The sequence below is a fragment of the Parasteatoda tepidariorum genome, chromosome 6 (genome assembly GCF_043381705.1).
Source record: "Parasteatoda tepidariorum isolate YZ-2023 chromosome 6, CAS_Ptep_4.0, whole genome shotgun sequence".
NCBI classification, from domain to species: domain Eukaryota; kingdom Metazoa; phylum Arthropoda; class Arachnida; order Araneae; family Theridiidae; genus Parasteatoda; species Parasteatoda tepidariorum.
In genome coordinates this window covers 35,337,735-35,361,639 of record NC_092209.1, presented here as the reverse complement: position 1 = coordinate 35,361,639, position 23,905 = coordinate 35,337,735, and the positions used below count along the sequence as shown (strand labels likewise).

General features: G+C 28.2%; 1 protein-coding gene across 8 annotated transcripts; it reads right to left on the bottom strand.

Annotated features, from left to right (window-relative positions):
- Positions 1–278: 278 nt before the first annotated feature.
- On the bottom strand, positions 279–23,903 carry LOC107441284 (ion channel TACAN). Of its 8 annotated transcripts, none has more exons than XM_016054487.3 (13): positions 23,806–23,903; positions 21,310–21,381; positions 18,595–18,713; positions 17,761–17,874; positions 14,497–14,556; positions 14,331–14,423; positions 14,157–14,246; positions 12,571–12,636; positions 11,560–11,621; positions 7,015–7,107; positions 5,909–5,973; positions 3,804–3,872; positions 279–1,361 (listed from the first exon to the last, which is right to left on the bottom strand). In XM_016054487.3, exons 2-13 carry the CDS (start codon positions 21,379–21,381, stop codon positions 1,215–1,217), a joined length of 1,050 nt encoding a protein of 349 aa, XP_015909973.1. In that variant the 5' UTR covers positions 23,806–23,903; the 3' UTR covers positions 279–1,214. The 8 variants fall into 8 exon arrangements, with proteins under 8 accessions (XP_015909973.1, XP_071038325.1, XP_071038327.1 ...); XM_071182224.1 differs by having other exon boundaries at positions 540–1,361; positions 23,795–23,820; XM_071182226.1 differs by lacking the exon at positions 23,806–23,903 and adding an exon at positions 23,609–23,803 and having other exon boundaries at positions 540–1,361.
- Between the last annotated feature and the right edge of the window lie 2 nt (positions 23,904–23,905).

The following is a 23,905-nucleotide window of genomic DNA, read 5'->3' as shown; positions in this document are numbered from 1 at the left end:
AAGACACGTTAAATTTGTTTGAATACTTTTTATTTTATGGAATTATTGTGAATACCATAATCATGAGTATAAAATTTTTCAATATTTTTTTAAAAAAAGATTTAGAAATAAATACGGGGAAAATATTGTTAACAAACATCAATATGTTAATTACTTTTTTCAGATAAAAGTAAAGAATTTTTAACAATTTGCAATTTAAAAATCACAATAGTAATGAAAAAATACAAGCTTTGATACAACATATTTAAAGATATAAGATTGTATATTTTTCAAGAGAATGAAGCTTTTAATCAGGCATTTATTTAAGATTTAATTCATTTACAAAAATACTCCTTTTCTGCATTTAAAGAGTGTCCATGAGTTTCAGAATAATTTGTAGTGTAAAAGATTTAGAACAGAAAACAAAGAGTCCATTAAGCATTGTCTTTTCCAATTGCAAAATATTTATTCTTTTTAAATATATAAAATGAATATTACTTTTAAGTACAATTTATTAAATATTTCAATGGTCAGTTAAAAAAATAATATATACAACTACATTAAATGTAGATTTTTATTTATTGATACAGTATTTAAAAATAATGCTCACTCTTTTTAAATAGGATAAAATAACCATTTAAAACGAATATTTATATTTTGAAACAATATTTAATGCATGGAATCACAACTATACGCAACACAATTTCAATAAATTTAGATTTTTCAATAATGAGTAAAGATGGCACTTACAAATAATGCTATTCTGTTTTTAAATATATAAAAGAAAAATTTCTATAGCATATTTATAATTTAAGATAAATTATAATTCAACAATTCCAAAATGATTTTTTATCAACTTTATTTCTTTTAGAACGTGAATTTTTTTTCATTTGTACAAATTTACCTTTGCAAAACACCAGTTGCAGCTCATATTTTTATTTTTTATCAACTTTATTTCTTTTTGAATGAGAAAAAATTTTTTTTTTGTACAAATTTACAATTGCAAAACACCAGTTTCAGCTCGTTTTTTAGAATATAAATATTTTGCAAGAATAAAATTATATAAAAATAAATGCATTGGTGGTATACAACCTTATTTTTATGCGCTAAATCCATTACATTTACATAAGACAATAATTTAAAAATACATCAGATCTAAAACAAAAATTGTTATTTACATATCACTATAGATAAAAGATATGTTTTTGCCATGGAATGTTCATTCCATTTATAAATCAGTTCGATTTTTTAGTAGTTTCTTTTTCTCCAACAGTATTTAAAGAGTTGATTATTTTTTCTGTTAACTTCTGGTGAAGAACTCTGGAGGTAGTTAGTGTATTGCCAACAAATAGCATAAAGAATATAACTGCTGAAACAAAAACCTAAAAGATAAAAATGAGTAAGAGAAATATCAACCAATAATTAAAATAGTGGAACATTTGTTTCAGATAATCATACTTAACACTAGGGAACAAATTTTTTGTAGTACTTTTATACATATTTGATACTAATGTTTGATCTTGCTGAAATCAAGTGTGGAGATTTAAAGTCTCAAATTAGTTTTGCTCCTAAAGCTACAGATTTTTTTCAAATGATACTTTTCTTCTTCATTGGCTTGACAGCCCAGGATGGGCCCTTGCCTTCCGCAGAGTTGAACTCCAGGCTCTTCTACACTTGGCCATAGACATCCACTTTGTGACTTTTAGAATATTTAAATCACTTTCGAGGCAGTCGAGCCATCTAAGTCTAGGTCTTCCTCTTTTTCGAGTGCCTAACTGTCTGGCAGAGAAGATCTTTTTTGTAATGCGGTTATTATCCATTCTTGATAGGTGTCCCGCCCATTTGATTCTCTGAATTGTAATATATTTGACTACGTCAGGTTCTTTAAATAGTATGTAAAGTTCGGAGTTAGTTCTTCTTCTCCAGATATTGTTACATTTAAGGTCACCAAATATGCTTCTTAAAATTTTTCTTTCAAACACAGAAATAATGTGCTTTACTTTTTCTGTCATTGTCCAAGTCTCAGCAGAGTAAGTAAGAATGGGTCTTATCAAACTTTTGTACAAATGATACTTTTAGTACACGTTTAAAAGCGTCATATGTTACAGAGGTTGCGCAAATGTTATGACAAACTTCTATAAGAGATAAGGAACATCACTAGGAATAAAATCGCATAGAAACTCACGCCAATAAATGTCATTGTACACAACTCCTAGCTGCGTACAATAACATTTATAACCTGTTCAGAAGCTTGAAAACGAAGAAACAATTCATAACCCTTAGCAATGTATGACATTTTCGGGCATGGGTTCCTTGGATGTAATTTGAATCCTGATAATGTGCCGAAACTCCTCTAGAAATGTTTCGCAACATTTAAGCAATCTCCTGTGATACATACTGTTTTAAAAATTGTGCATTTTGTAAAAGAAAAAAAAAGTCTTTTTTTAGAAAAACAAACTGTAGACTGGAGAGAGAAACAACTTCCAAATTTGAAATCAGTAATATGTTAAAAATTTGGTGCGATAGAAAGCAAAGAAAAATTGTTAACTGTGTAATCATTGAATTATACCTAATAATTGAGTGCAATAGTGGACTAACTCTTTTTGATATATATGGAACATAAACAAGTTTGCTTATAGAAAAAACTTTAGTAGTTAACACTTTCATCCCAATGAAGCTATTGCAATTTTATTTAATTGTGTAAAATGCTGCAATGTTATAGCTAGTGCTGTGCGATATCAGAATTTTAGTTATTTAATACGTCATTTTATCAATATTATTCTAATTATTATACATGGGGCAATATGTTACTCAAATGAAAGTAATCAATCATAATATTAATGCATTAAACACTTACTGTTAAAAAATAATGATCACGATATAATCTTGATACTTATTATCACCAGTAATACTCAGGATATTATCGCAATTAATATTTATCACTGTCAAACAATAATTTCCTGATAGCAATAATATTGCTGCTTAGAATAATCAAATAATAAAAATAAATAATTATTTTGTATTAGTAGTAAAAACAATTTAATTGCATTTTTAGATTTATGCCATCTTGAATGAGGATGCAAGATATTTAAAAAATACAAGAATTGTATGAAAGACATGTGATAAATGGCAGGTTTTTTATGGCATATTATATATTAAGAAGTTTATTTTATTTGTAATTATTCCCACAAAATATTAATAGCTTACATCATTTTTGCCAGTCAAATTACAAAGATAATATACAAAGCTAAGAGTGGCCGAAAGGTTATAGAAAACATAAAAGTTTGAATATAGCAGTTTTTGGCATCTAAATATGCATAAATTATTACTAATCAGATCAGAATATTAACCTTACCGCATGCAGTGGCTACGTCTAGCGACATGCAGTTATTGAAACCGGAATTAATATAGATATCAGTGTGAGGCTAGAATATTTATCGAATAAAGCACTTCTTTAACAGCTTGTTATTAGCGAAGAAGGTTAAAGGCTCCACAATTTGAGCCCAATTATACATTTATTCCACATTAAGCAATAAATTTTTTAAAACATAATGTAGTTAAGCATATAAAGTTTTATTTCAAGTGATTTGAGCAGTACAAAATTGAACTTTATACATATAAATTGTCAATTTAAGTTACACCAATTACAGAAAAATTAAAGGCTTTGAACATATAAATGCAACTAAAACAAATTCATTTTTCAAGATATCAGCACATATTTTACTACACTTGAAAAAGGAATCATTGAATTTTGATGCTAACAATTTAAATTAATGACATTGCGTACAAAACAAAATTAACATTTAAATATTGAAAAAACTTACTTGCCACTCCACACACTGTTCATCTTTACTTAAATTGAATAAAGTATAAGCGTTATACAACTGGAAAATCTGAAATATAATTTTTGTTTATCAATAATATCAAAAAACATTTATAAAAATGAGAATTATTAAATAATTTAAAACAGGGTAACTTTTTATCTACAAATAAATTATGAGAGATTCTTCAACCATTTCTTTTTAAGGTTTTATTAATATCATTGTCTACTAAGACAGTTCTTTTATGATAGTTATGATTTTCATAATAAAAAGTCTATCTAAAGGTTTTGCTAAGTTTATCAACTGAATAAGATCACACCTTAAAACTGAACAAAATGAAGTATCAAATTTAAAAATGAGTAAACACGTGAAGAAATATTTCGTAAAATTTATTTGTATTATAATTTTTAATGATAAATTTCCTATAAAAAACCCTTATAAATTGTCTTCTTAATAAGTCAATCAAAATAAAATCCATACATTCTTTTTTAAGTTTTCTTTCAATCCAAAATAACAATCATAGAATTAATAAATAACAAAAAGGAAAGACACTTATAACAGCTGGATATTTTGCAGACAATGTATATGAAATATTTTGAGTTTTATATTAAGGCCACCATTATTTAATATTAATTAGCATTTCATGAAGCTTAATTAATTATATCCATATTTCATGCTCAAGGCACATTTTTATTAAATTTCTGATGTAAATTAATGGGACACCATTGATAAATTGCAAAAATATAAGTTAAAAAAATATTAATCATTCATTTTATTATTAAATTTTGATTGCAAAATCTAAATTTATTTTTTTTTAAAAACTAATAGGTTATGTATGTGTGTCCATATACATATACACATGTACAGTGAGCAAAAAAAATGGACCACCCTGAATAACTTTTGATCTAATGATCGGATCTTCACATTCTGGGACTCAATTTTAATTAATCGAGGAGGTTACCTCAAATATACTCATTAATAAGGGCAGATGACATTTTAAGTTACAAAATCAGACACAAATTTGTACTTTCTCTGAATAAACATACTTTTTGTTTAATGGATTCAAATTTCAACCACCCAAAATATAGGGGTAGTCGCAATCTGGAAATTATGGTCTCAATAATTTGGTCAGGAGAATGTGCCAAAGTTTGGACCCCTTAATGTTAATTTTACTTCTTGCGTATTTCATTAGTTCTCAAGAACTTTTTGATTTTTGAAAATTTTTGCACACAATTATAAAATTTATTTATCCAAAGATAATTCCTTGTAAAAATTTAATTGCAAGGAAGACAAATACTTGAATCATTTTAAAAAACATAATTTTACATGGCAAAATACAAAATTTGAGCAAAATCGGTTGAATAGTTTCTGAGAAATTGAATTCCAAAAAAGTCAGACAATTAAAATTTGATTTCTCAGGAACTATTCAACTGATTTTGCTCAAGTTTTGTATTTTGCAATGTAAAATTATATTATTTAAAAAGATGCAAAAAATTTTATAACTTACAATTCAAAATTTTTTTGACTATTATTATATATTCACTTTTCAAATGGAATTTTCTTCGGACAAATGAGTTGCTAAGGATATAATTGTGGGCAAAATTTTTTCAATTAACTTAAAAAGTTAAATTAAATTGAAGTTATAAGTTAAGTTAAATTAACATTAAGGGGTCCAAACTTTGGACTGCTCTCCTGACCAAACTATTGGAACCATATATCCCAGATTGAGGTTGCCCCCTAGATTTGGGTGATCAGAATTCCGAATGCGTCTAAATGATATGTTTATTCAGAGAAAGTACCTTTTTGTGTCTGATTTTGTAACTTAAAAAATCGTCTGTACTTATTGTTTAGCATATTTGAGATCATCCCCTCGAACCATAAGGATTGAGTTTTAGATCGTGAAGATCCGATCATTAGATCAAAAGTTATTAAGGGTGGCCCGTTTATTTTTTTGCGCACTGTACACATACAACTGAGTAATAATTACTCTAAAAGTTTTACAACATTGATAAAAAAATTTATGGTTCCAATCCATCATTTTTTATAAAATATATTTTTTAATATAAGAAAAACAGAATATAACAATAGTTCTTTGATACTTCACTTACATAGCCAAAGTATAGGAATGGTAGAAGGAAAGTAAGCCCACGCCACATCCAGGAATGAAATCCTTCTAAAAGAGGATAGATCACAAATTTCCGTACAATATTTATTAAATATATAAATGTAATAACCGTAATTTTATAATTTTGTTCTAAAAATAACAGCATAACTATATTTCATGCAGGATGTAACAGGAAAACTCCGATTACTTCCTTACAGTAGCGGAACAAGTTTGATGTTGTTTACTTTCTTAGTTAAAAGTACTATAAAAATATTATCATAGAACATATTGAACAGTTTTAAAAGCTCAAAAAGATATGTAAATAATCGAAATAAAATATAAAAAAAATCTTAAGTTGATTGTATCAGAAACAATAAAAAAGAGGGAAGCAATAAATTACATATTTTATTTTGTATTTATTTAATTTAAAAAGAAAATTTTATTAAGCATTTATAAATTTTTTTTATATAAACCAAAAAATATTATCCATCCCACAAAGTAACATTCTACAGTGAAGAAAGAAAATTTCTTTTTAATTTAGCAACCATGTGAGAAAATATAGCATCTGAAGTAATTATTCAACATTCAGATTGGTTGTTCTATTTTACAAAATTATCCTTTAATTGACAACACAATTACATGCAAGAAAACTAAACAAAACACTTATATAAAAACATTAAACGTTAAATTAATTATAAAATTCCATTATGTATGCAAATCAGATTCTAAGAGATGCTGTTTGTCCTGCGAAGTTAATTTCCAAACTGATTGAATTCTCAATTGATGAGAGAAGATGCATTTTCAAACTTTCCTCTTGTCATAATTAATCTACATGTGGCTAGCAAACATCAAGTCAAGTGACTCAATTGCGCACCTACAACTAATTAAATGGTTAGGTCTAATCATGTGGTTGTGTATGGCTTGAAGTTACAGCTTTACTGCTTGAGTTCATTATCATTAATGCTGAATTGAATTAATTTTCGGATCAGTTTTAATTGGACACCTGCAAGCGAAGTCATGTGTGTGTGTTGAACCCGATTGGCTGACCCGAGTGTGATGTCGCTAGCAAGTATCTAATTGCAATTTGTACAGAAATGTACAAATATTTACCAATGGTAATGTCCATTTTATGACGTTCCCCAAGTGCTCTCAGTCTGTACAAGCAGCCTTGCTGGTAATTGAACTGTAGAAATTGAAGAATACCTACAAGGGAAAAATTTTTCTTCTTTTCAATTTAATATGAATGTTAAAAAGCTTTTTAACAGTAAAAACAATAGTGACAATAGGTGATTGATTGATGAAATTGATGCTATTTGTGTATGCTTCTAAGAAGTAACACTTGCGTAAATATTAGTTAACTTTTAATTTCCTTCAGGATCATTCTGTATTTTCTAGTTTATCAAATCTTCAAATAATCATTTTAAAAAAATCATATGTTTAGAACCAAACCTTCTAAATATACTTGTCATGATTTATCAACAAGGATGGAACATCAGTGTAACTATTTTGAAGCAAAAAAAATATGTTTTGGAGCAAATAAATTTTGTTTTTTGAGCAGATTTGAGCATATAAATTTACATTTCATATCTTATTTGTCAGACCACAAAAAAAAGGCAATATTAAACTGAAAGAATGTAACGGGAATTCAACAAAGAATTACCTAATAACTGAAATAATTTACTAGATTGGTAACCCGCAAAAATAAAATCTAAAAAAAGGCTTAAATCACAGTTAAATATACATTTCAAATAATCAGATTAAAGAAATATGACAATGATACTTGAAAAAACTAAATAAAATTCCTATCTTGATAGAAACATTTACCATCCCCAATAAATACAAACATCAATATAACTAATTATTATATGGTTAATGCAGTGTTTATTTTAGATGAGATTAGCAGGAGGCTTCGCTTGTCCTTTGGATAAAAGAATTCTCTATTGCATGCTAATGATTACTCACCAAATGTATTTTTAAAAAAAATAGTCAATTCTAAATTATTCCCTTGTAAACATATGTTGTTTTCAGATCATCTTTCTGCTGTTATATATTGGTTTTTGCCACTTTTGAATGGATTTTTAAATTCTGATATTTTAAATACAATGTAGGGTAAACCAACCAGTGAAGGAACACTACCCAGTGTATGAACATTTCATATATATTGATTAAAAATAAGAATTTGAAAGTTTTTCTTTAGATTGATAGGTAACAATAGCTTACTGCCAAACAACAGAAAGTCATCTAGCTATGTTTTGGACTACCTGGTCGAATAGATTTCTCTGGAAAAAAAATTAAATTTGTTAGTATCTCTGAAACACCTTGTTTCTCTGAAAAAATTATAAGGTGAGTGTTTGTATTTATATGTTTGAAGTGGAATTAATTGCATGTAATAATTTTAATTTTTCTCATTGTGAAAAAGAGAATTCAAAATATAGTTATTGAAGTTACAGTAGTGAAGGAACAAGTGTTCCTTTACTGGGTTTTTTTTTTAAGTTAATGAAAATAAAAGATAAACTTTAATTTTCTTGTACCTTTAGTGATGTTCGGCATCAAAAGTATGTTAAAAATACGAAAAATAACTTCTAATCAGTGAAGGAACAGGCATGTTCCTTTACTGAGCATAGATTTCCCAGTTAATGAACAGTATGTGTTAATATGTTGACACTTTAATTTTCAATTCATGATTGCAAAAAAAAAAAGTTAACACTTTCCAAGTATTTATATGTTATAATTTCAAGAATAGGCTTGTTTTTAAATATTTGTATGGCTTATAAATTCATAAAGAGCATTAAAAAATAACCAAAATTAAGTGTTCCTTTACTGGGTGTTCATTTACTACTGGTAAGAGCCGTTCCTTCACTTGGTCTTTTTACTACTTGTTATTTGAACCTCCAAAACTTTAAAACAATATCATGTAAGTTCTCTACAATTTTTTTACATAATTTGCAATTAGTAACAAATATGTTGACACTGTCATTTAACTAAAATTACGAATTTTTAAATTAATATGATTTTTTAAAAGGCAAGCAAAGCTTAAGTGTTCCTTCACTGGTTAGTTTACCCTATTTCAAATGTATATGGGAATTTTGAATTAAGTTTTCACTTTTAGATGCACTTGTTATACAGCAATTCCCCAGTAAATTGATGTTGGTTGATTTACAACCTACAAACATGTTTTTTCTCTCCAATTTTTGTAGTTATAAAACACTACTAATTTTAACATAACTGATTCTTATTTAAGAAAATTAAGGAAATAAAAACATTAAAAACACTCGTAATAGACTTAATATTGAGCCTGAAAGAAAAAATAAACTATTGATGTCGATCATAATATCATACATAACATAATATTTTATTTTATATCCTCGCTGAACAGTCGACCCAGTTTTTGGGTTTACAACTACTAATGTTCTACTCCGTCACCTTGTAATTTTGAACCAATCCAGAAGACAAGGAAACTCCTGGATCAGTACCCCCAGAGGTATAATTTGTTATGGGAACATGGAGGACTTTGTGACTAGACAGATTTAACGTGCACCAGTCACCATTTACTACACAGGGAATCTTCAGTTGGCAGGGATCAAACCCACGTCCCTCTTAGACATGGGCTCAGTGCCCTACCAGGCAGGCTATCCCGACCCTACATAACATATTAATTGAAAACATAAATAGGGAAGAATAAGGAGAGATAAGACATCTGCAATTATTTATGATTCTTTTACCAGTTGGAGTATTTATGGCACTTATAGCTTTGAATGATTTTAAGACAGATTTCTATTAATTTATGTGGTATGCATGTTATAACTATAACACTAAAAAAAAAAAAAGAAGCAGCTAATGATACTTTTAATCTCTTGGGATTTAGCTAAGATTCATTTTTTTTAAATGATTTGAAGAATTTTTTCGAATTAGCAGATATTTTTGAAATTATGTATACATTTCCACTTTTAAAAGCATGTAACATACAAGAAATGAAATATTTTTCTTGCTATTTCCATATGTTTATAAAACCAATACTTTAATATTAACTATCAAATATATATATTTAACGAGGCTAAAATGTTTCAAGATATTAATCTGAGATTTAAAATATTTTCCAGCCAGATATAAAATTTTATACGAAATATTTCAGCTAGTGATGTCTCATTTCACTCAACTCGCCCCTAGAACATAATCTTGAAATATGTCATTCTAATATAATAAATATTACTAACATATATGGGTCATTCTCACAAAAACAGTCATTTTCATGTCCCCAGTATATTTTATGTTTGTTTTACAACTTACGAAAAAAAATTTTCAGGGAAAGTGTCCTTCAGAATGCAAGCTAACAAAAGAATAAAAATAAAATTATCAATTTTTATTTTTTATTAATTTTAGGTAATAAAAATATACCAATATGTCATTCCCTCACTTGTCCCCACTGCTGATTTAAAAAAAGAAAAAAATTGTTTCTGAAATAAAAATTTTTTTTTTACAAATTTGTGTTTTTTATTTGAGAATATTGAAATATAGAATTCAGAAAATAAATTTTAAATTTAATTTCTGATAAAAATATTAACACAGCACTATTTTAAACTTTGTCCCCAGTGTTTCGCGTCATTCCCTCACAACAATGTTCTTATCACCTGCAATCATCTTAGAATAAAAATATTTTAATAAAAACTTCAGAAGTTAACAACTGGCATCATAGAACAAAATTGCAGTATGTTTCCATCTTCAACTTAAAGAAGCTTTGCTGTGGAATAAATTTGAATGAATCAAACCAGGTAAAATTTTTTACATTTGTCATTCCCTCATGTCATTTTTTAGAGTAAAATAAAATACAACTTCATCGAGAAAGTGGATAATTATATGTTGCTTTCTTGTATGAATATAATTGTATGTGATTGACTTCAGAAATTAATTAGGCCTAACTGTTATTTTTAAATTTTATTGAATTCGTCATTCCCTCACTAGTGTATAAAGTGAGGGAATGACGCTAAAGTGAGGGAATGATTCAAGATGAGTATATTATTAAATTTTTTTTGTTCAATCGAGCCAGTCAATTTTATTTCCCAAACATGCAAAAACTATTAAATATATAAGACTAAATTATAATAAATATTAGATATACTTAGTATGTTATCATTTTCAAACTTTAGGTAGATGTAACTTAGATAAAAACATCTATTTAAATAAAATATCATTCCCTCACTATTAGTGTCATTCCCTCACTTTTTAAATACTGAAAATAATTAAATATTTATTAATTAATTTGAAAAATGAATTAAAAAAATAATAAATTAATTTATTAAATTAGTTAATTTATTTTTTAAATTAATTAATTAATTATTAATTATTATAAATTAATTAATTATAAATTAATTATATAAAAAATTAATTAATTTAAATATTAAGTATAATTTAAAGGATATATACTTTCTTTATAATGTCATTACATATTTCTATTAATATAAAAAGTTTCAGAGCTTTTTATTCACTTTACTTTTTTGGGATTTTATGAACTGAAAAATGACAGTTTTCGTGAGAATGACCCATATATTAAAAAATTCTCTAATATACAGAAATTTTGAAAATCAAAATGCTGAAAATGAAAAAAAGTAAAGAAATTATTGTTCAATATAAATAGGCAAATTATGGAAAAATATTTACTTGTGTAACAAGTGTATAGAGTAAACTGTTTGCGAAATTGATCATACATAACACCATCAGGCCTGAAATGAAAAATAAATATTTTAATTGAAATTTAAGTAACTCAAGTTTTTTGTTGTCCAATATAAAAATAACATTAGCAAATTTTTTTTATGAACTCTGTGATGATGTTCCAACTATTGAGGAAGCCAATTGTGCCGACCAGCCAACACTACTAGCCAAAATTCCTATGCTTTGTTTACATTTGGAGTTTTTTTATATGCACTTGTTAGGTTGAATGCACGGTACGCCATTAGGGAGCGGGGATATCAAATGCTGCGTCAAACTGTGTTTTTTTATGTCATGGTTTGAGATTTGCATATATTTTTAAATCAGATGTAATTATAATACTTTACTTCTGCTAAGGTGTGTTGGTTTCGACCTAATTGTAATGTAAATTACGTGAGCGTTAGAGCTGTCACTGATACTTCAGTGAGAATGCTTTTATCTTTTTGTTGATGTTTGCTACATTCCACACATCATCATGCTTATATATTTCCTTCTGATGTCCGTCATGGCTTTTGACACTGTGTGATGTTTAACAATAAAAATCATGTTTGAATAATTTTGCATGTGTCTTAAGTGTTCATTTGTGTAAGTTGATTCTGTCTCAATTAAAATGAGACAGGCATACTCTTCAAAGTCAGCATGCTCATGATATTTAATTTTCATGTTATTGGATAAAACATGTGTAAAGTCAGAAACTTTATGTACACCGCACATGTTAAATTGAAACCCATATTACAAATTTTACACAGCCTGAAAATACAGTAGAAAATTTGTTGCTTAATGTGCTTACCAAAACAGTAGCAATTCTAAAATTTCATTAAGTTTTGAAACTAATTGTAATTTTCATTTAAACCAAGAAACATGAACAAACATCATTTTCACATTCTCAAATAACAGGTATAAAAATTAAAGCATTATAAAAAAATTTATAAATTTTTTCAATAAATAGATTTATTTTCTCACCATACAATAATAACACCAGCTTGAATACAGGTAATAAAATGGTTAACACGCCACCAGCCTTTTATTCTGAAAATAAATAGATAATTACCACAAAAATTAATGCAAATACTTAGGTTTTAAATTCAGTTGTGCATGCATAAAAAATAAAAATAGATATTTCATTTATTTCTGAGGCCATTGTGCTATTCAACAGATTCCCAGTCTTTAAAATAAAGAGCAGTCAATTACTTTTGAAGGATGAAAAAGTGTGATTGTTTCAAAGTTGTTTATCTTTTTGAGAAAGGAATTTATTTGGGTAAAGGATTTTACTTTGTTAATAAGCCTGAAAATGGTGTCAAGGCCAAATTGGATCAGTATAATAATGATTTAGAGCAAAGACAAAGTACTCGATCGCTGTTAGGATTAATAGGAAAGAAGTTTCATCTTTATTAAGTTAAATAAATAAAAGGAATTTTGAGAAAATGAAGCTTTGTGGTTCGTTACTGCTCTGGGAAGTTATATGAAAATAATGAATGATACCCAAGTCAAGTAGAAGGATTATGGAACTAATCTATAAATAGAAGAGTGCCATTATGGCGAGAAGGCCATTAGCTTGCCAGTGACAAAGACGATGGCACTTTTCCAACGATGAAATTAACAAGAGAAATAAAACTTTCTTCTGCTGTTAGGGATAAAAAATTTTTTTAGTTTGATTTCTGGTAGCCGAAAATGAGAATTTCTTGCAAAATGCAGCAGAGTTGCACATGAGAGTGCATGATTTCTTCCCTTATTGCCGAATCCAGCTCAGTATACACAGATGTGAACTCACAAGTATTTCATCATGATGTAAAACATGTAAAATGATTGGTGTTTTTAGACGCTAAGGACTGATGGTAAACTGAAATAGATAGTGGTTGAAGGAATTATGAATAAATTGAATAGAACCATGTCAAAAACCTCGCTTTTTGCCTAATTTGTGACAAAAATCGACATGCTAAAGAAAACATTTATCATTTTAGAAAAGGGATAATTAAGCACTTTTTAAAAACATCCAATAAAAAAAGCACCTTTAAAGGCTTATAAAAACTGAAAATAAGCACTTTTTAAAAATGCTACGCATCCTATGGATAAATTCGATGAATAAATTCCCTCATATTCAACTAAAACAATTTCAAGAATGTTGTCTATTTTTCAATATTCATATAAATTTAGGTTTTTATAGCTTTTTAAAATTTTACATTGAATTTAAATTTCTTCAACTCAAGCAAGATTGTTTCATTTTATTTTATAACAAATTTTCCAGTTTATTTTGTGACACCTAATATTAATACACAGAATATCAATAAATTAATTAAATATCAATAAATTAATTAATCATTTCAGATCAATTAACCCTTTAAACATTGATGCCCATGGGCAAAATCGTTCAGAAAGTTTCCTGCCGTGTAATTTTCCCATTCAATAACATGGAGAAACCGGTTTATTGTTGCAAAGAAGCCTATGATTGAAAGTTCAGAAAAGCCAGAACTAACGCTCAGAATGTTATAAAATAAAAAAATTAAAATATGCAAAATTACAATTATTTTTAAATATTTTTTCACTTATACCTGGAACCATTTACTACCAATATACTTTCTCTAATCGTTAATGTGCAATAGTACCAGACCAACAAGAAATGTAAAATGGCATCCAGAGCTCTAAAATATAAAATATCATAGTTTAGCATGCTTGACATGACATAGTTTGATATGTTTAAGAAATAAAAAATTGCTATAACATACCTGTAAGAAAACAAAATACTTTGAGCTGATAAAATCAAGATAATTATTGTCACAGTTACTTTAAATCGTTCATACTCTTCTTTATATTTTTTGCTAAAAACAAAATTAAGACAATTAAAACTAAAAAAATGAATAAAATAATAATTACAAAAAGCAAATTACAAACCTGTCTTCTTTATTTACAATCGTAACATTCACTCCCCCAAGGATAATTCTTAAGTATAACCTATAAAAAAGTTTTTTTGCTTTAAATAATATGTATTTAAAATACAGGAAAGATACACAATTCATCTACTTTTGTTTAATTTTTTAATTGCTTAAAGACATGTAATAATGTACATAAATCTCATTTCTGATTTATTAATGAAGTTTATATAAAGCAGATTTTATTTATACAATTATATCCTAGTCATTAGTTTTCTAAAAAAAATTAAAATTGCTTATATTAAAAAATCTATATGATAAACACATATGAATATATTTTCAAATTTTTGTTGTAATTTTAGTCAAATTATATTTCTATCATTATCTCACTATAGACTGCATTAAATCAAAAGGTTATGGAAATTTTTTTAAAAGAACTAAGAAATAATGTATATAATTTAAATACTAATTGAGCTTAAAAAAATACTTATCATTCTCAAATAAATATAAAAATTTATTACATGAAACAAATTATTAAATATATGAAGCTTCAGTGTTTAAGTTAGATTAAAAAAATTTCTTAAACTTAGTACTAATTTTTTCTCTTTCAATTGTTATGTTTAAGAAAGGGACTCCTTATCTAAGATATTACTTTGATATAATAAAACCACTTCAAAGAACTTGACCCATTTGCAACAAATTGATTACATGATTTTAAAATACTGCACATAACAGCGTGTAAGCCGTTTCCCTATTTTTGATTATGCGGTTACAAATTTCTGGAAGGTCGGGAATATAAGTCAACAATTATTCCAGTAGACGTTATCCCTCAAATGACACTAGACACATGGCAAAAAGTGGATTCCAGTGTTATAGTAAAATATTTGAAAAAGTTTAGAATTTCTAATTCTTTGGATTAAGAAATTTTTTTTTGTGGGTTTCAGCAGATGAAGATAAAGTAGAATTCGTTGTTGAGGGAAACCTGTATGACAACACTGCAAACGTTAATGAGCCTCACATAAATGATATTCTGAAATCTTTAAATTTGTAGCTTTATAATAAGTTTTAAAAGTTTTTATTGAGTTACATTGTCTTCTTACATAAATTACTTCAGCTAATCTAATTAGTAAGTTTTTTTCTGAACGTAAGAATTGTTTCTATAAAAACCTTTTGTATAAAGAAAATGAGAGAAATTAATTGCATGTAACATATAAAAAATAGTTTTTTAAAGGGGTAAATTGTTATACGCATCTAGGTACCTCATTGCTTATAATGCATCGATATTTCCCGATCAAGGAATGTTCGACTTTATTACTGGTGTATCTGTTGACACCCTTTCTTTCATAAAATTTTGGGAGTTCAAAACTTCTACACAGCAATATAAAGTAGTTGAGTTTTTTTTAATTTAAAGTACTATAACAATTTATTTTGTAATTTGTATGACTTTCCCCTAATATACTAGCATATCAAAGAATTAGTTGTAGTGTTAAAGATTAAAAATTAATTTCAAATTAGATGCAGTCAATTCAAAATTTTAAACAATGTAGAATATTCTAATTCCTTTATAAGTTTATTATTGCAGCAGAGCAACTTCAGCTAAGAAATGGCTCAGTTTGGGGGGAAATAATATCTAAATAGGGGTATACTGATTCGATTGCTTGACAAACCCTGGAACTACTTTCACAGTTCCTTTCAGGTTGCTTTAAAATCCATGCCAACTTTCTACTGCTTGTACATTAACCAATACTTCCTGACCTTCAAAGAATACTCAAGCTGCAAACTATAAGCCTTAATCTATTGCTTGAGGCAATACACACCATAGTTAAAATAGATATTCCTTTAATTATATTAAAAGTTAATGAACCTACCATGTTAAAATAATATATTTATCTTTCTCTTCTCTTAAAAAATTTATTAGTTTAAAAAAAGGGCATATCTTACATACAAATAATACTAAGCCAATGCTTCCCAGTTCCAACTGACACACTTTAAGCAATAAAAATTAAAATTTAGTACAATATGCAAATTCCTTTATTGTTGTATTTCAGATTAACAATTTGGCATGGAAAATTGGCAATTGCTACTTAAACTTACACATTTATTTTTTTTGTTTCTTAAATTTACAGACAAAAGCACATTTTAAATTGGTAAGGGTAATAATTTTCCCAGCAACAATTATATAAAGTAATGAATCCTAAAAGCTAGAACCTGTATCAGAAGCCTTCAAAAATTTTGGAGAACTTCAAATATAAAAATCTCCATAAAAATAAATGCTTTTAAAGCTGATGTTTGCTCTGTACTTTGTATGGTGCTAAATGTTAGAACCTCTGCAAAACTGAGATAGAAAAACTGGAAACATTACGGAACAAATGTTTAAGAATAATTTTAAAAACTTTCTGACCTAACACTGTTTTAAATAAAGACCTATTAATAAAGGAAAAGGAAGACATTTTGAATAGAAGATGGACGGGACATATCCTTCTTCTAAAACAGAATAGCATGGCACTTACTCTGCCACCTGATAAAAAACATTTAAGAGGGAAGCCAACACTCACTTGGCAAAAATAAAATGCACCAAGATCTGTGCAAAGCAAAACTTAATGGATGAGAAGAGGCAAGAGTACTGGCTCAGAAAAGGGGTGCCAGAAAAAGAGACTCGAGGCCTTATGTGCCAGCTGGTGCAAAAAGGATAGGTAGGTAGGTAATAATTTTCCATTTATGTTTATCGTATTGTCCTAAAATATAAGATTCAGAATGATGCAAGTGATAAGAAATGTGCCCCACATATACAGGTATCTTCTCAATTATGCAAGCTGCAATCATTTGAACTTTAACTGGTTATAGTTTAAATGAATTGCTTTCCAACACCAATTCTGAATTTCTCTGGACCATTGCGGTGTAGCATACAACTTTTATTTTATGGGTAAGTCAAATTTTTATTTTTAAATGTAATTATTTAATTACTGTTACTACATACAAAAACAAATCCAACCTTTTTTCTGAGATTACATTAAAGATTTATAGATATAGATAATTTTAACATTATTAAATACTGATATGCTTTTGATTTTATAAAATTATTCCAAAAAAAAGTACAACAAATTTAGAAATTCTGAATAGATTGGTTAGTTCCAGAAAAAAAAAAGCGTTTATAGATAAAGCTTTTCTCCTTAAGTTATAGTAAATATAATTTACAAAATATAGCACATTTAAAAACATAATTCCAAAGATATAAAGTTTATTTGACAACACATAGATATATAAGGAAATATGTAAATAACAATACCCATTGCTTCTAGGCAAATTTGATTGAATGTCATCAAGCTGAACTTTACGAAGCTCAATTTCTTGTTTTAGAGATTCAATCAAATCAATTTCTTCTTTTGAAGTTGCTCCACACCTGTGAAAAAATATTTACAAACATTTAAATTAGATAAAAGTATTATTATTTAAAAGAGTATTAGTAATTGGTTTCAAAGAGATAGTTCTTAGCAGCGATGCTAAGCGCTCCAAGCAACCATTACCGCGTTGCTTGGAGCGCCTGCAGACCAGATCCTATCATTTGAGGAGTTATGAGCTTGTTAGACGGTAAAGAGCTTCCCATTGCTGAAAAGGAATTTGTCCCACTGACCTACAGCCTGTTGCTGAAAATTTCAACAAGCATTTCCTCCTTTGCCACTTTGAAACCAATCAAATTTATAAAATAGCTAATCTTCTCTTATTATTATATTTTTTCAATTTATTTATTTTTAATAAAGTTATATTAAAAATTGCTTGGCCCTCTTTTGCCATACTGTGTATATGTTGCATTAAATAACAACCACATATCAATAGCAGGGGTCTCATATTTTATTGATGATGTTGGGTCAAGTCAACAATCATTTAATTCAGTAGAAATGTGAAAGAATAATAAATAATGATAAAAGAAATATTTGTACAACATTTTATTTCATATTAAATAATATTAATGTAAGATAAATGAAAAGCAGAAAGATAAAACTATTTCAATGTCAGTCAATTGGAAATAGTTTGGACAATATTTTAAAAGACATATGATTTGATACAGTACACTCAAGACCAATACAAATAATTCTCTTAAGACAATAAAATTTAGTCTTACTTTTTAATTTCTTCAGAAATCTGTTTTAAACGATACCATTGGTGAGCAAGTGATTTGCTGCATGCATTTTGGCATTTACCCAAATCTTCAACAGCCTTTTCGTATTGCTTTTCATGAACCTTTATAAAAATGAATTTATTAAAATCAATAACTCATGAATCATAAATACAATAAATAGTTTTTAAATTTTTCTTTTTTCAAACAGCAAATTGTGCAATTTAAAATAAACATGGAAACACATTTTATAAGTAATTTAATGGCCAGACAGTTTTTTTCCTCTTACAAATAAATCTCATTAAAAAATTCACTGTTTAAAACATTTACAGTAGATCTCATTTACAATAATATCTTGAAACGAAGTTTTTACTTTGACTTTTTTGGCTATTAGGCAACTAAAATTTAAGAGGAAATTTAAAAGGAAATTTTTTCCACAAGCGATATAAATGTGGGGAAAAAAATGAAGATGTAATTTTTACACCAATAATTTAAATAATAATTAAAACCAAAAACTATACTCACTATATCCCATTTTAAATTTCAAACTAAAGATACCTTTTAAGCACTTTCTAAGACTTTACAGAGAGGGGTAATGCCTGCCGCCTCCATGTGGTGCCCTCTGGATATCCTTTAAAGGGTAACTAAATGGAAAGCAGCCAAAATGTGCGTTCAGGAATTGGGCAGAGGTTCCTAATCGAAAAGTATGCTCCAGTCTCCAATAGCACATGGTAAGCCTTAGGGTGAGCCCAGTGCTAATACCACTGCTTCGCAGCTCATTGCTAGTAATTCTGGTGTGGAGAGGTTCAAAAGCACAAGTCCCACATCTGATTTAGTCTCTGTCCTTGGCCAAAGACAATGCCACGAGTTAAAATGTCCGACCCGGCTTGACTATCCAAGAGCCAGAGAAGGAAATTAAAGAAGTGGAAAGCCGCTGAGAGGAGTGGTGGAGATAAGATGCCTAGGCTTTCGGACACAACGCCCTCCCCCTGAGTGTCGCCCAAGTTTGCAAAAAACCCAGAGAAGATGTTGTTCTTGGGATGAGAGCCCAATCTGGGGAGGCGGTCTCTCTTTATGGGGATAACCAAATTGGAGAGGGGGACACAACTGGAGGCCTCCAATCTGGGGTTTCCTACGCACAAACCATCAGATCCATCAAAATTGTTGTTGTCAAGAAGGATTTTCCTTCGGACAAGCTCTCTTTGGGAGAATATGATGCAATTTTCAGGAGGATCTTGAAGCTAACTGACGCCATCCCATTTGGCGAAATGATGCCCGAGATTCTTAGTAACAATTTGCTGAGAAGGGCCTTGATTCTCTAGTGTGGCAATGGCACAGTGGAATGGATCAGGTGCCATTTCCAGAAGTCCTTGGGGGACATCACACTTAATGTTTTAAGTGCTGGCGAGTTGCCCAAGCCTGTAAAGGTTGCCTTCAAAACCAAAGAGAGGTATTCAGACCAGTCTACCTCAGACGCCTTCAGCGACTCAACCATGAGCTGAAGACTATGAGGGTCCTGCTACAGGACCTGGCACCTGTAGATGGATCTTCCAGGTTGATCCTGAAGACGTAAAGGATATAGTGAGGGCTGACTTCGGGGTTCCAGAAGAATCCAAGATGGTTGCTATTCTAGTATTTTCTTAGGACCTTTTGTGGTAAAAGAATCAATCAAGGTTGACTAGATTAATCTCCATCATAGCATTGCTGCTTCTAGTCTTTTGGCTAAAAGGCTGAATGATGGAAATTTAGACATTGCTCTTATACAAGAACCCTGGACAAATAAGGGTAGAATTCTGGGCCTTAACCCTAAGGATTTTGATATTTTTTATGAAACCCATAGTGATTCCCCCTCCCCGGTCCTGCATCTTGGCTAGGTCTAATCTAAATGCACTTAACTTAGTCAACTTTCTCCACAGGGATTTAGTTGCTGTTAAGTTAAAATTCTATGACAAAGCTTCAGCTTCTGACTTTGTCATTGTTTCTGCCTATCTCCCCTATGAGGAGAAATACCCACTTGCTGATGCAGCTAAGTCAATAATTGGCTACTGTAGTTCTGGCTGCAGTCTCATCTTCGGCTGTGATGCAAATTGCTCACCACACAGTGTGGGGCATTAGTGATTGTAACCAGGGATGTATTAATGTAGGCCTCATTTTATTTTATAACTTGTTTGTCTTTAATGAATGCAATGAACCTACCTTTATTAGGTGTAACAGAAGGAAATTTATTGACCTTACTCTATGTAATTCTATTTCTGTATATTAAGGAAGGTATCTGATGCAGTCACTACTTCTGATCACTTTTTCTATTAATGGCCTCAATGGAGTATAGGTCATAAGGAGAAACCCCAGAACAGTTGATTGGGGTTCATTTTGAAATAATTGAAATTTATTATCACAACATTGTTACAATAGATTTTAAAACTATTAAAATGAATCAAAACATTAAACAATCTCATATTAAAATGTTTTGTAAGTTTTTAAATTGATGACTGCATTGAGTAAATTATTCGATTTAAGAGTTGAATCAAAAATTGTAAGGCTTAAAAATGTTCATAGTCAGCAGCGCACTTTCTATGTGAATCAAACTTCAAGCATTGGCAAAGAAATTCAATTATTGCAACATAATAATAATTCAATTGCAACTAAAATATTAGTGTGTAATTATAATACTCTAATAGTACAAAAAGAAGAAATAGATCTTTAATATAAAAATAGTCTGACTTCTAAATCTCCATATTCCTTTGTTAAAAGATCCCATTCCTTCTTTAAAGCTAATAAATTTTCGATATTCATCTGTAAAAAAAAAAAAATGGATGCAACATTATATTATATATTTTTTATAGGCATTTTATAATAAAATGAACAAAAGAATAAAAAATGTAAACAGAAAAATACAAATTTAATATATTATTTAAACAAAAAAATATTTAAATAAATTAATAGTGTGTGAAGATAAAACCCTAGGATTAAAAAAAGAAACTTATCAACTGTTTCATACTGTCTTTTTACAAAGTGTATTTATATCATTGCATAAGATTTAAAAATATTTCCAATGTGAATTTAATTCGGTAAAATTATCCAAAAACTTGAAGCAATAAAATATAAATATTTTGCCAAAATAAACATATCTTAATTAGAGAAGTAAACAATAAACAAAAACTTACAAAATATATACTATGTTTATTTTAGATAAGTGCTTAACAATAACTACCACTTACTGCAGAAATCATGGTATAATAAAATGTTTATATAGTCAGGGGTCTGTCCAGGCCAAATTTACTACCGTTTAGCGGTACCTTCACAAATTCAATTTTAGGAAAAACGGTAGTTTCACAAATTCAACATTAGGAAAAACAGTAGTTTCACAAAATACTTTTTCTTAAAATTTTATTTTTTTATCCTTAAGAAACAATAAAGCTATATTTTTACTATGTTTTTGTGCTAATTTTTTAATATAATTTTTAATTTTTCACAAATTATGTCTAAATTTTCACAAAATAGGTACCTCTCAGAAAAACCTAGACATACCCCTGATAGTTCTGTTCGCAGTTTGAAAACTCACTCGAAAAATTTTGCACTTTAGTATTAATACATTTAATTAAGAAATTTTTTGTAGGATTAGATCAATATTTAATTCTGAAGCTCATAAAATCAAGTGGGAAAATTTTTATATTTGAAATTAAATCATTACCAAGATCTAGCAAGCAGGCAGTAGCACTTGTGAAACTTAAAAATAGAAAAAAAAAAGAAATAACTCTAAAGATCTCCACACTTTAGATATTTCCACAGATATTTCCCAGCAAAAGACTATATATTTTTTTAAAAAACAATTATTTCATGTACAACAATCAGACAGTTTCAATCAGTTGGTGCCAACACGGAATTTAATTGTTTTAACTTTTACATTCTCAAACGGGGTTTCTACTCAATTTTCAAAAAAATAAAATAATAAATTTAAGGACTTTCAAGGACCTAAAATCAAATTTTTGTAAGACCTACTCAGCTATGGTTATTATGCTAAAATACATATCAAATAGATTTTATTACTTTGAAGCATACATTAAGTGTAACAATTTAAAATGTTAAGTAGTTATGGCAATAATTTAATATGCGAAGTCCACAGCTACCAATGCAAATGGTCTGATAGTTACAACAAAAAATTTCTAATAAAAATTAGCATACTTGCCAACTTTTAAAGACTGTAACACTTTTTATGAAAAGTTTAATGAAGCACGTTAAAATTAATTGAGAAATGATATTTAGCATATCTGTTTCAATTTAAAAAACAAAATATCTTTTTATTACATCAGAATATTAGTACTGTATTTTGGACATAATAAAATCTTTTGAAACTATAATTGTACTAGTATAATATTTTGACAGATAACAAATTTTATTTCCTTTAAAATAGATCATAAATTGTAAAAAATCTTTAAAATTTTGTGAATAAGATTCACTATGCCTAATTTTTGAATCATGTGTAAAATGCTAGACGAGTTCTTTTTCCTTGATTTAAAAATTTCTGCTTTAGTTCACTACCACTTAATGTCATATTTTGCAAAAATCTGAAATTTTTCAAGGTATACACTTAGTCAGCGTTTGAGGAAACCATTACACATTACAATATCTTTAAAAAAATTTCAAATATAAAATCTCATACAGCCTTAATAATAGTAGCAACAGTGAACAGGCACCGATATGGAAATCATAAACAAATCAAATTAACATGCATTGAATAAACAGCATGCACTGTGCCAATATTAATATAAGACTGTAAAGATTTCTTTCTTATTAATCAGCTCCTTTCTTATTAATTTAATAAGCTAAAACTTAAAGAAGACAAAGAAAAGAAGATGAACAGAATATCAAAGATGAAACAGAGCTTTTAAAAACATTGTTTGAAATTATAAACATAAAACATCGGTTACTATGTAAACTGCATTAAAGAGATTTAAAGTACGGAAAAATTGAAAGATTAAGCTTCAATTACAATTTATATTATACAATAAATTTTACCTACAAATTCGAACAGGTACCAATTAAGTACAAGGAAATACAAAAATAAAAGATCCACACTAGATCACAGTATTTCTCCTGGACGCAAAGAAAAATGATGATAAAAAAAAAAGAAAATTAATATATTCCAATTTAAGTTTCAGGATAAATATCATTAAAGAAATAAAGTGGTATTTCATAAAACTCATACGTCGTGCTTACCTTGCCGAAATTCTGATAGCGAATTTCAAAACCAAAACATACGGGCCATTCAAATCCTAATAGAAGTTAAAGTTAAAATATTATCAACTAAATTTTTTTA

Coding starts and splice junctions, on each gene's coding strand:
- LOC107441284 (XM_043044420.2), bottom strand. CDS start 21,381: ATGAATATCGAAAATTTATTAGCTTTAAAGAAGGAATGGGATCTTTTA. Junction 14,424..14,496: donor ATTGTAAATAAAGAAGACAG/GTTTGTAATTTG, acceptor TTTTGTTTTTAG/CAAAAAATATAAAGAAGAGT. Junction 3,873..5,908: donor CATTCCTATACTTTGGCTAT/GTAAGTGAAGTA, acceptor ATTATATTTCAG/ATTTTCCAGTTGTATAACGC.